This window comes from Cydia fagiglandana, chromosome 16 (genome assembly GCF_963556715.1).
Source record: "Cydia fagiglandana chromosome 16, ilCydFagi1.1, whole genome shotgun sequence".
NCBI classification, from domain to species: domain Eukaryota; kingdom Metazoa; phylum Arthropoda; class Insecta; order Lepidoptera; family Tortricidae; genus Cydia; species Cydia fagiglandana.
This window is the reverse complement of record NC_085947.1, coordinates 1,093,959-1,107,578: the sequence shown is the minus strand read 5'-3', so window position 1 is coordinate 1,107,578 and position 13,620 is coordinate 1,093,959. Positions and strand designations below refer to the sequence as shown.

Genomic DNA, 13,620 nt, shown 5'->3' with positions numbered 1-13,620 from the left:
GGCAAATATCTACATTTTGATGCATAATTTCCACATATTTGGTCCAATTTTGATTTTATTGATATCAGTGTATGCCTTGAGACGTCATCTTTAATGTTGTAGTACATTGCTTTATCGTATGACTTTTGGTTTGGTTGTAAAACCCAAATAATCGAATATTTTTTTACGTAATTTTTATTTATTTGTAAATTTCTCTTAAACTGTTGCATATTTTGGTACACTTTGTATAAATAAAATAAAGTTTATTTAATTGGCTTTCATTTAATACCCCACACGTGTATGTGCTATGGATAGTTTGGGTGCAGTATGCAATATTCGCAACGAAGCGGGAGTCATTTTGATGACGTCATTCCGCTGAAGTAGATGGCCGGCGCCGCCGTCTCCCGGCAGTTTTGGAGACCCAATGCCATGCCCAACAACATACTAAAAGTTGGTAGCGGTTTCCGGCTCTGAACTATATTCCCATAAGGCATATGACTAGGAACAGTCTGCCGATTTTTGCGGGGGAGGGGACGTAAAATGTATTGCTATTTCTACATGTTTGTACGTAACGTAAAAATAGCCATGTCAGTCCATACAAAAGTTTCCGCAATTGTGCAAGTTTTTCGGCAGAGGGGTAAGCTTAGAGATGGGTAGTGAGTAAATACTCACAGGTAAATACCGAGTAAATACTCAGTATTTACTCAATATACCCGTATTTACTCGTTTATACCCAAATTGGTGGGTATAAACTATTTAGAGTGCTGAAAGGGGCATATAAATTTGAAATATAGGTGTATTTTGTAAGCCGCTACTCTAGGAGGATATAACCAATGGAGACGCCATGTCTAAAATTTTCGGTACAAAATAGTCTGCCGTTTTTTGCGGGGGAGGGGCACATCAAATGTATAGGTACGTCATGTCAGATAAACGTCAGTCCATACATATGGTTGACATGAGGTTGACCATTGGCCGCCTATTTTCGACAGAGGGGAACGCCTGTTAATGGCGGCTCCATTGTTAATTACTCCGAGCCGCTACTGGATTAAGTACTCAAAATTGTAAGAAATGTATTTTTAAGAGGGGCACTCCATACATGTAACTAATTGTCACAAAAAAATATCTCAGAAACCACCAACGTGTTGCACGTCATTAAATGGGTCTTCAAAAATAACTGGAATGTTTCTAAGAACATTTTTAGATAAATTGAATATTTTTGGAAAAAAATCGTTTCGAAAGGCCAAAATAATGTTTATCTCTCTATAACTTTCGAACCAAAGTTCAGAAAAAATATGAAAACATATCGGGAGATTAGCCGTATAATAGAGTACAAAAAACAATATTTTGAACATCATCGGTGGAGCCATTTTTGAGTGTTCTTTAAAAAACCCTTAATAAAAGGTCGTAAGTGCCGCGTAAACACGCACTTTTGCGCGACATGCACTTATCTAGAACATCGATAGAATTTAAGTACTCATATTTTTTAAGTAATTACCTTCTTATTTTAAACAAAATTGTTATCATAATTTGCCTCTCACTAATAATTACCTTTTTTTCCTAAATTAAGCGCCCTGTAGGCTTTTTATTTTATAGATATTGTTAATACACGTTAGCACTCTTCAATAAAAGACAATTTTGTTCTTAAATCTCACTTTTTGAATATTTTATAAGCAATCGTTTTTACCCACCTAAATGAGTAAATACGGGTATTTATCGGGTGCTTTGAGTAAATACCGAGTAAATACTCAGTATTTACTCACCCCTACCCATCTCTAGGTAAGCTCTTAAAGACGACTCCAGTTATTAAATGCTCTAAGATTAAAACACAATAAAAGTGTAATTACTGACATGACAAAAACCTCAATTACTCCTAGATTTGTATAATAGATTTATGGAATTCTTGATTGCGCTGTCATTGTTCTAGTCATAATTGCATTTGACCTAAATGACAATCGTGGGAGTCGGACAGGTAACGTGACCATTGCTTGAGGTTTGCACCTGCGGCTAGGCTGGTATATGACCACAAATGGACCAAGGAATAGTGTGGTAATGTGGTGGAAAAGTGTCATGCACTTTGCTTCAAGATCTTTTCAGAAACAAAAAGTAAAATATAATTGTTTTACTTTTCGTTTATGTTGAAAATAATTTACCCTCCCATAGAAAATCATCATCATCGTATCAGCCAGAGGACGTCCACTGCTGGACATAGGCCTCCTCCAAAGAATGCCACAATGACCGGTCATGCGCCACCCGCATCCAGCGGACTCCCGCGATCCCTGTAGAAAATGGACCAGCCAAAATGTATCAAACAGACAAAATTTTTTTTCGTGATTTCGTTGTTGGTCCCATAGTAAAAGTAGCTCAGTATAATCGCAAAACGTCCGTGGCAACGGGAATGCAGTTTATTTTTTAGCCACCTGTATAGTGAATGTAGTAATGCGCGATTTATGCCTCAATATTATAAGCTGTAACTTAACACCTTGTAATAATATACGTTTACTACTATTTATCGTAACCTGGTCGACTCTAACTAAACAACTTGTATATGTTTTGCTCTGGTTTTGATGCGCCATTGACGATCGTCTTGGTGATTGCGCATCTCACGCACGACTTTCATGGCTCCTCTACACGATGGGCCAACGCCGGCCGGGACTCCAAGGGACGCAGCCATGCGGTAGAATGAGATAGCAATATCACTTGCTCCCTCTAAGGGGCTGTCCATAAATTACGTCATCGATTTTTGACCCCCCCCCCCCTATAATCATCCAAAAATCATGCTTCAAATGACCCCCATTTCCTCCTACTTCATGCTACCGTCATCCGATGCCCAGACCCCCCCCCCCTAAATTGAAATGACGTAATTTATGAATAGCCCCTAACGCATAAATGTGTCCCTTGGAGTGGCCGGCGTTGGCCCATCGTGTAGAGGAGCCATTACTTCATTTCGCATGTACCAATCACCGTGAAGGACCTTCAAGGACGTATCAAAATAAGATCAAAACCATAACAAATTATGAAATTAGAATCGGCTTCCGTGTAATAATATCCGTTTATTAAGTTAATATATATCGTAGTGTTGTTTAATGTTTTTGCATTGTTTCCTTGGTTCACAAGAATGATGAAGTTTTCCTGTTTATATGTCTTATTGATTTTTATAGTTTTTGTTTATAGGTGCATTTATTTGAATTAAATTATTTGAAAGTCACACGAGTCACAAACCCGCCACCAGAAAACTGCTCTCATACGAAGAAGTTACTCTCATTTTAAATAATATTTCTTAATAATGCTTAATGTTTGTACAGCTCAGTCACTTTTCATGATTTCTATATTTGAGTAATTAATTTTGTTTAAAAGTATCTAAAATAAACCAAGGTATAGTCAATGAAAGTGTTCGCCCTATTTTCTTAATATAACATCAAAGAAAAATTACGTAATTACCAAACCAAAAATGTATAATTTCATTAAACATACTAGATTTTATATTAAACATGTCGTTTTTAAAAAGAAACCGTTTGTAGTTTCGAGTGTCGCAACTTGCTTCGGCCGTTATTTTAGCAACATGGCGTAACGACATATGTTGAACATAATTATGTAGAACAGTAAGTAACGGTCGTGGTCAGTGGAGGGACGTAAGAAAGGAAAAGTAAGGAACAGGTGGATGATATGAGAAGAATACAGGTGAATGATGAGATGACGAACATAGGTATGGAGGAAAAAAAATCGTACAAATGCGAGTTGGACTCGCCCCCCATCCGGCCTAACTATCCGTTGCATCTCTAATATAAATTACTGCATTAGGTTTTAAAAAATTCCGTAGTTCCTACCTATGTCACAGAATAAATAATACTAGGTACAGAAGGTTGACTCTCTAACAAAACGCGTTTGTTAGGACAGATCAGATATGACCGCTAGGATGGCGACAGCGCCACGCGTGGCTTATGGCTAGCCACCACAAGTGGTGGGGGACGGATATACTTGTAGCTACCTGTTGCAATGCGACGAAATCGCGGAGTGAGCCACGCCTGCCTATGTATGAATTGTATGATACATCAATTTTATTTCAAGATATCTAAATCTTATTTTGTTTTTGTTGTTGTATTAAAATCACAAATTTTAGTAATAATGAGTTTGATGATTATTTATTTAGGTACACTTACAGTATAATTAGGTACATACATTTAATATGTATATTTAAATGAAATTCGTTGGCAGGTTCAACGAAATCCAAAATTAAAACTACTTACAACCGACCTTGACGGGACTATTCGCCATCCATACAAAGTAAGGTTATGGTTTGTATACTAAAATGGCTAATCGCTTGCAAAAACGGTTTCCTGTCAATTGGCAAGCACTTCCGGCTCAGTCTGTCTTTGTGGGGGACTGTTTCCGGTTTGTACCAATGATTAATAATTAATTTGAAGGGGATAGGGTCCCCTTTTTGATTGCAGGATACGTAAGATACATTATATAAGTCCTATAGAAGGATATTACATCATAGTAACATAGCCTCCTAAGGCCCACGGTCCTACCTATAGTACTTATTCAGTTCGATGAAATTTAAATAATATTCGATTGGAACAGAGTCGCATTCGTTTTGTTTCGTTAAATTTTCAAACCAAACTATAATCAACTCTGTTCCCTGCACTAAAGGATCAAATTTCAGTGGCAAATTCTGGATTTTTCATTTGTATGGCTGGGTCTTAGGAGGATAGATAGAAATTCGGCTTTACCACGTAAACAGCGTTAAGTTTTACATACTACAAAAATTCTACTCAGAGTTATTTTCTTTGGGTAAGAATGTTTAACAACGAAAACTAACACCATGTTCATCGAAGTTTCATGTAATTTACATAAGTTGTTTTAAAATGAGAGTTTAACTCCCATTGTATAGGAGCGGCTTTTTAGCATCAGATTCGTGCTACTCTTGATAATAATTATGTCGCCCGCGGTCATAATGTAGGCGGCCGATCGTAAGATCTGGCATATCGTGAAATTCCTAGGCATATCGTGAAACGTGAAAATCTTTAACTCGTTCCCTGAGTCGACGGAGCCCCGCTACGCGGGGCTCCTATTTCTGGGCAGTTTGCCCTTCGGGCATCTGAAGCAACTTAACGAACCTATCCTACCTGTTTATTGGTTTAATGTAACTATGATCAAAACATTACACAGGAACATTGCGATCTGCCTGATCTTACGATCGGCCGCCGACAGTTATACGTCGATGTAGCACGACTTGATTTCACTACAGCTGTTTGGTCAGATTAGTCAGATAGTTTTAAGTACTTCGTCTTATCATATACTTATTTTTGTTCATAGGTACCTACCTATACTTGACTATGTATATGAAACATCAACTATCGTATAATAAATCTACGGTTCAAGGCTCAAGTCAACCACAAAACCAAAAGAACGAAAAATCTTACTAATTTCCAAGACTTAATACCTTTTTCTTCTGAGCACCTGTCCTTCGCCCTAATCTGTCATCGCTAGCTTTCTCCACTTGTTAGTAAGAGTAAAAGGGCGTATGAGCATAGCAGTTTCGAAGGCACATAGGATATTTGGCTTTGTATGATATCGGCGCCACCATAGAGTTTAATTAAGATACATCTTAAGTGCGTGTATGGACAACCATTTACTAGTCTTTGGAGAAATCTTAGGTTTTAGATAAAGTGAAACTTGTTACCTACCTAGTAGAGGAATAGGTATGACTCGAGAAATACAGAATAGTCGCTACTACTAAATTGCTATTTTTATGAATCTTTGAATGCAGTTTTGTTTCTTTTTAAAAATAATGAACAAAATCAGGCGATACTTTGCGGAAATCCATATTAATGAAAACCAAAATATTACTTTCCTTATCCGCGAAAAGATTACGTGCTAGTCAATCAGTGCTAACCCGGTAATAATAAAAATTATAAGGTTTAAGGTAAATTTCCCTCCAGGGTCCATTGTTTTTTTCCACATTGTATATATTTTTATATAAAAAATTTTTATTTACCAATAACAAATAAAGTGATAATAAAAACAACATTAAAATTAAAACTAAAATTTAACAGAACTTATAAATAATAATAATATCTTATTTTTATATTCAGATAGTATATCGCCAGTTTTATTGTAAAACGCTACAGTGTTTACGGCATTTTCATGAAAGGCGGAAATCCGGTATGTTATACAAGCTATATGTTTCAACCGTCAACATGTTTACTAGCCCTAAAGCGGTGGTAGGAAGGTGTTGTTATCTAATTTATTTGATGCTGTACATATATTATCCTTTCGCAAATAGGAGTAACTTAGCCTTAAGTATTAGGTAAACTTAAGAAACTTCCGTCTTTGTAGTACTTTGTCTTTGTAGTACTGCACTATTAGTACGAACTAGAGATGGGTAGGGGTGAGTAAATACTGAGTATTTACTCGGTATTTACTCAAAGCACCCGATAAATACCCGTATTTACTCATTTAGGTGGGTAAAAACGATTGCTTATAAAATATTCAAAAAGTGAGATTTAAGAACAAAATTGTCTTTTATTGAAGAGTGCTAACGTGTATTAACAATATCTATAAAATAAAAAGCCTACAGGGCGCTTAATTTAGGAAAAAAAGGTAATTATTAGTGAGAGGCAAATTATGATAACAATTTTGTTTAAAATAAGAAGGTATTTACTTAAAAAATATGAGTACTTAAATTCTATCGATGTTCTAGATAAGTGCATGTCGCGCAAAAGTGCGTGTTTACGCGGCACTTACGACCTTTTATTAAGGGTTTTTTAAAGAACACTCAAAAATGGCTCCACCGATGATGTTCAAAATATTGTTTTTTGTACTCTATTATACGGCTAATCTCCCGATATGTTTTCATATTTTTTCTGAACTTTGGTTCGAAAGTTATAGAGAGATAAACATTATTTTGGCCTTTCGAAACGATTTTTTTCCAAAAATATTCAATTTATCTAAAAATGTTCTTAGAAACATTCCAGTTATTTTTGAAGACCCATTTAATGACGTGCAACACGTTGGTGGTTTCTGAGATATTTTTTTGTGACAATTAGTTACATGTATGGAGTGCCCCTCTTAAAAATACATTTCTTACAATTTTGAGTACTTAATCCAGTAGCGGCTTACAAAATACACCTATATTTCAAATTTATATGCCCCTTTCAGCACTCTAAATAGTTTATACCCACCAATTTGGGTATAAACGAGTAAATACGGGTATATTGAGTAAATACTGAGTATTTACTCGGTATTTACCTGTGAGTATTTACTCACTACCCATCTCTAGTACGAACGCGTCGGTGTTATTGTCAATTTCCATCGTAAAATGAATGGTAGTGCTGCTGTCGTTGGAAATGGACTGTCACCTTTAGGTATATCAAATCAAATCAAATATCATTTATTATCAGGCAACTAAGGCCCATAGATACATACCTTACAAACTAACATACATACAATAGTAAAATCTTACAAGCTAAAAAATTATTTCGGCGACACGGCGGTTATAAAATATATAAACTAAATTGAATGGTCTTCCCGTTCGTTGACAACTTCAAAACTATTGAGTAAGGTCACGGTCCTATAAAACCACAACAATGGTTAACTTTTATAGTTAAAGTTAACCAATCGTTAACGAGCCAATAAATTAAGGCAGATAAGATAACCGATGAATCAGTTGATGGTTATCTGACTTGTTTACAGCTTACGGTTGTTTTATTATCTTCTTTTTTTGTTTATTTTACGTCTGAGTTGAAGTAATTGTATTGTAATTTATTCAGGAATGTAGACTTGAATGGGGACCCTTTAAGAACGGAAGTGACACATGTAAACATGAAAGTAAACAATTAAGAATTGAAAACTTGAAGTTGTAAACACCCTGTCCATGTTGTGACGCCTACACAATGGAAACGCGGAGCGAAACTCGAAGGGAAGGCATCTTCTTCTTCTTGTTAGGGGCTATATAAGGCTCCATAGCCTATGTATCACTGCGACCATCACTGATCTATTGATCGCCACCGACTTCAACTCTCGATCCAAACCTGCAACTTCAAACAGCTGCAGGATCTTTTTGATCTCGAGAGACTTGAATTCCTCCGGGCCCAATATGTGTTCGCCCAGGATTAACTCACGAGTATACGCATTAGGCAAGGGCACTCTATGAGGATGTGCAAGGGCGTCTTCTTTGCCTCCATACAGAATCTGCACCGCCCTATGTCACGTTTCCCCATAGTGCATATGCTTATTTAAGTCGCAAGGGAAGGCATATCTACTTGTTCGCTCTAAAATTTATTTTCGGATCTTAAGTAGATGTCATAGCAATGGTTTTGCGATGGAGAAGGCACCTCTAAATATTAAGTGCCATATAAAGTGCCTAGGGGCCCTAGATCTCTAGATTAATCCTGTAAAAAATTGCGCAGGTTCTTCACAATAGTGACTGCCTTTTTTTTTTTTTTTGACGCAGGGGTAAATGCATTTAGGCATCTCACCCCCAAGGGGGAGGGGGTGGTATGTGGGACTCGCTCCTCCCATAACTCCCTCTGCTAAGCAGAGGGAGGGGAAGAGAATACCCACTAACATCCCCTGCGGCGTTGCCCGCTTTACCGTTATTGGGGGACGCCACGGGTTCGCAGACCATTCCACCGTGTCGTCCCCCCGGCTGCCCCGGTTAGTATACCGGGGGCACCCTCACTTCATTCGAGACAATAGTGACTGCCTGCCTGTACAACGGAAACTGGACTTTATTCGGTTTAACAGTTTTGAATGATTCACGCACTTAACTAACATTACTACTATTATGTACTTAAATTTCGCTAGACTTATATCGACCCCACCTAAACGCTATCATCAGTTACCCGTGAACAAGATGCATATGTAACTGCGTCGAAATATCGGGAGCTCGAAAACAATACAAAAAGGTAATCACGGTTCATATCCCGGTCGATATAAATTTATTCGGATTAGTGACTTTAGTCCGGTTTCCTCATGTTTTCCTTCGCCGAAAATAAGTGTCATACTTTCGAATTTACGGAATTAAAGATCCTGTCAGCGTCATTGTCATTTATGTGGTCATGAATTCGCAGGATCTTACAAAATCTAGACTATACAGATCAATTCGTGACTAATTTGCAGAATCATGATCCTTCTTGATTTTTTTATGAGTAAAATGACCGTGACGTCATCGTCAGTTTATTCTTTTTTGGAAGCTGCAGCAACAAAAGGGTTATTTATTGTATGCCTTTGAACTTATTTATCCTATAAGAATATTTAAGATAAATTTAAGAATCGGCAATGACGAGGCGGACAAATCATTTTTTACCCGTGAGCCGGAAAAGGCTTTCTTTATTTAATTCAAAAACTGTTGGGAAAGTTGCATTTTATTCACAAGAGGTATTGGCTGGTGATATTAGCTTTTAAATAATGATTTTGAATGATACCTACCTATTGCGTTGGTATGGTGTTATTTTTTTGTGTTTCAGTCTGTAGCTTAATTTTTCTTACACTGCCTTGAAAGTGAAACCCTCGCAAAGCGCTCAAATTTCCACTTTTAGAAACATTAGCTTTTGCTCGTGGCTCCATTTTGGAATCTTAATTGTAATTGCTTGGTTATATAACAACATTATCACGAGGGGTTCAACAAATATTTAAATATACATAGTCAGACATAGTACAAATTAAGGTTACCACCCCTTAAAACTTAAAATAGCATCAAAAAAATCAATTAGAAAACTCTTTTGATGTCGGGCTGTTGGCTGGTAAAATAAAACATGTGATTGAACTTTTTTCTATCAATGAGCAACTTGTCATGTAAACAGAGGCCTAATTTAGTTCTCCCTTCTATCTTCATTATTTACTCTTTGGACTTGTTTAACTTTAGTCTAACGCACATAAAAGCAATCTTTGGAAACCAAAATAGATCAATTAAATAAGTAGGGTCCAGGCGGAAACACTGGCTCAGCTCGAACAGTGGCTCAAAAAATATCGCCTCTCTCGTGTTGAAAGTTGAGTGAGCCACTGTACCCGGTCTTTTTCTACCGAGCCACTGTTCCCTCTTTGACCCACTTATTACCTATTTTCGATTAGTTTTAGGCACAATCTGCAGTTTTTCATAAAATTTCCGTAAAAATGGATTTTCGATTATGTTAATAACGACCGTTACGTAACAAAAAATTGTTTTTGATTGCGTTTTGTAAAAGATATGATAGTAAGAATAATATACCTACTTAAAAAAATTGACAACGTACTTTTGGGCCAACCTGTAGTTCACTATACAGGTTGTATTTTATTTAGAAGTTACATCTTAGAAGACGATTTTTTATATCTTCTATAATTTCCCACCAAATGCTATATAATTTCTATTTCTCTTGTACACAGTGGCAGCAGTATGCATCCTTCTAGAAGTAGGCGCGATCCCGAGCCGGCGGAGCGGTTTTACATGCAACGATCCTGCTCTCTCTTTCCCGCACGTGGGGGACACGATCTCCCTCTCACTCGTCGGAGCTGTCACTGTCATCGTGCCTTTTATTATTGTAAGTATACTGACTCGTCTTTTGTTTATTGTATACAGGGTAGATCTACAAATGTGCAATTTGCGGAAAGTTTCCAGAAAGTTAGATAAGTCGAGTATTTAACCCGTGGAGCGCCCTAACTGTCACACGTGTGCTGGTAACTAGTATACGATTCCAGACTACGGTAATTTTGGGGCGCTCCACGGGTTAAAGATAATTTTGCAGGAATACATCCGAATTCCAACCGAGTCCATTAAATGTAAAAATCTGCTAAAATATCGAACTCTTACTTCCAAAGACATCCTGTATGTAACAAAAAAAGGTAATAAAACCACACTTCGAAAAGGAAACAATAGAAAACAATAAACTTGTAATGAAACGACACGACAAACGACTTATCCGATATCCTTTTATATCTGACCACCCGTGAAGGACCTTTGAATAAAAACAATTGAAAATCACTTAACAACCCTATATATTGACCGATGGTTTTAATCCATTTGATTTTCTACCTTATCACAACTGAAATTGAGTCGATATTCAAAACACGCCGCTTATCTATGATGGTTATTGTAGGTACTTTTTAATATGCACTTTATATTATAACAATAAGGTAGAAAATAACAAAAATTCACAAATTATAAGTTAACCACTGTATTGCGTGTCAAGCTCACTAATAATTTCTGTCATAAAATAATTGAATAGGTACAAGAATTTATTTGTGATTATTTTGTTCGCTAGATTATAAAACCACGAGTTCCATAAATAGAAGTTTATCTATAATCATAATCAGACCATTTTTAGGGTTCCGTACCCAAAGGGTAAAACGGGACCCTGTTACTAAGACTTCGCTGTCAGTCCGTCCGTCCGTCCGTCCGTCCGTCTGTCACCAGGCTGTATCTCACGAACCGTGATAGCTATAGACAGTTGAAATTTTCACAGATGGTGTATTTCTGTTGCCGCTATAACAACAAATACTAAGAACAGAATAAAATAAAGATTTAAATGGGGCTCCCATACAACAAATGTGATTTTTGACCAAAGTTAAGCAACGTCGGGAGTGGTCAGTACTTGGATGGGTGACCGTTTTTTTTTTGCATTATGGTACGGAACCCTTCGTGCGCGAGTCCGACTCGCACTTGCCCGGTTTTTCACAAATAACTTACACCTAACATAATTACTTCAAAGTTTCAGACACATCAGCAAATCGCATTTTTACTTTTAGTTCCTGGGTTAAGGCGTTTTTTTATTTAAAATTATTTTTTTACTTTATTTATTTATTGGAGAAACAACAGAAGTATGCGACAGGGTAATAGGTTACATTGATAGGTACATATATTATTGAAATGAACACTTACTTCCTTAACCTCTAGCGGCCCACCATACAAGGAAAATCGGCAATCGAATTTGAATCGACGGTATTAGAAAATAGAGTTGAATTTGTTTTGTTTTAAAATAGAACGAAACGAAATAAAAGAAACTCTATTCCATTTCATTAAGATTTAAAATTCATTGGAGGTAATTTGTACTAGTATTAGGCGAATCATGAAAATTTAAATATAAACAATAGTAAATAACTATGGTGCTTAAAAAACTCTGTAATTGTATAAGAACAAACATAAAATAGTTGCAATTTTACACAAAAACGTGTCAATTATTTATCTACTTACATGTTTATGCAAAATGCATCATGCTTCCAAACATACTTATTTTGTACGACGAAACGCACTAAACACAATTAAGGTGGCCACTGACGAGCCTTCCAACAGTCCAAATTGAGTGGCAATCCAAAATCAGTCCGTGAATGTCAAAAACGTACAATGTCTAATATTAGGATGCCGTCCATTTGGATGAATCCATTGTAACGGCATCCATTTGGAAGGCTCGTCAGTGGCCTGCTTACACCTCAATTAAGGTTCAACCATTTGCCAATGTTAAAAATTATGCAAAGATGATGTTCGGTTTTTGTAAATTTTAATAGTTTCCGATTACTTTAAGGAGCCTGTTTTTAACAAGTATACAAAGAAATAATTTTTAAATTTGACTGCGACTAATTTTGGTCAGCACAGCTATGTCATTATCGGCGTATAAAAATTAAAACATGCGATTTTCCACCATTGTTTTCATCTCTGAATGATGTATTGTGATAATAATAATTAGTCTGAAAATTTACATTGTTCTGATGTTCAGATATTAGTACGGCATACAAAATTAAAGCAAGCAATAAGAGCGATGAGAGCTAATATGTTGGTTCGTAGGTTTGCTAGGTGCTCACGTGACGTAAAAATCACATTGTTTAAAGCGTATTGCCAGACCTTTTACACCTGCAGCCTATGGACCAACTACACTCGAAAAACCATCAATAGTCTAAGAGTCCAGTACAATAACGCCCTCAGGATGCTGTTGGGGCTGCCTCGCTGGTGCAGCGCGTCGCGCATGTTTCTAGAGGCTAACACGGATGGCTTTAATACGATACTGCGGAAACGTGTTGCCTCCCTGATGCGCAGAGTGCGAGAGAGTACCAATAGCCTCCTGAGTGCTGTTACTGAAAAGTGTGAGTGCCCTGTTATGAGGCATTGGAACTATTTGCATACAGGCGACAGACCTCTCATTTTTAATGTAAAATAATTAGGAATTTAATTGTTTAATACTGATTTTAATTTTAATTTTGATATATTATTATTACATGTTAATTAGTTTTGTGTCGTGGATATTATAATAATTATTAATTATTTTAATGTATGTTTAGTATGTAGGCACTAACTCTTAAATGTAAGTACTTGTAATACTAACAATGTTATGGACCTATGCAGTCTGAAATAAATATATTGAATTGAATTGAATTGAATAAATACATGTATGTATATTTATAGTGTAAACCGACTTCAATTAAAAGAAAATTACGCAAACAGCCAATGAAGGATACCACATTCAATATTAAATCATTTTTACAATTAAGGATATTATTTAACTGTATTAACGAGGAAAACATCAAAATTAATCCTATACCTAATCGTGGTTCCGGCTAAATTTTAGTATAAACAAGAAACAAAGTTCAATTCATAAATATAATACTTAATTAAAATTTAATACTGTTTAGTGTATAGTGAAACCACAGATTTCCGTAACTATTCATGAAATA

General features: G+C 36.3%; 1 protein-coding gene across 3 annotated transcripts in view; it reads left to right on the top strand.

Moving 5' to 3' along the window:
* LOC134671696 (phospholipid phosphatase 3-like) overlaps positions 1-13,620 on the top strand; it is a 130,722-nt gene that overhangs the window by 108,036 nt on the left and 9,066 nt on the right. For all 3 annotated transcript variants that reach the window (XR_010099256.1, XM_063529525.1, XM_063529526.1), the window contains exon 3: positions 10,345-10,499. Coding sequence is in view for 2 of the 3 variants with exons in the window: in XM_063529525.1 (XP_063385595.1) it covers positions 10,345-10,499 (155 nt within the window). In the remaining variant the exon portion in view is untranslated. The remainder of the gene's footprint in view (positions 1-10,344; positions 10,500-13,620) is intronic.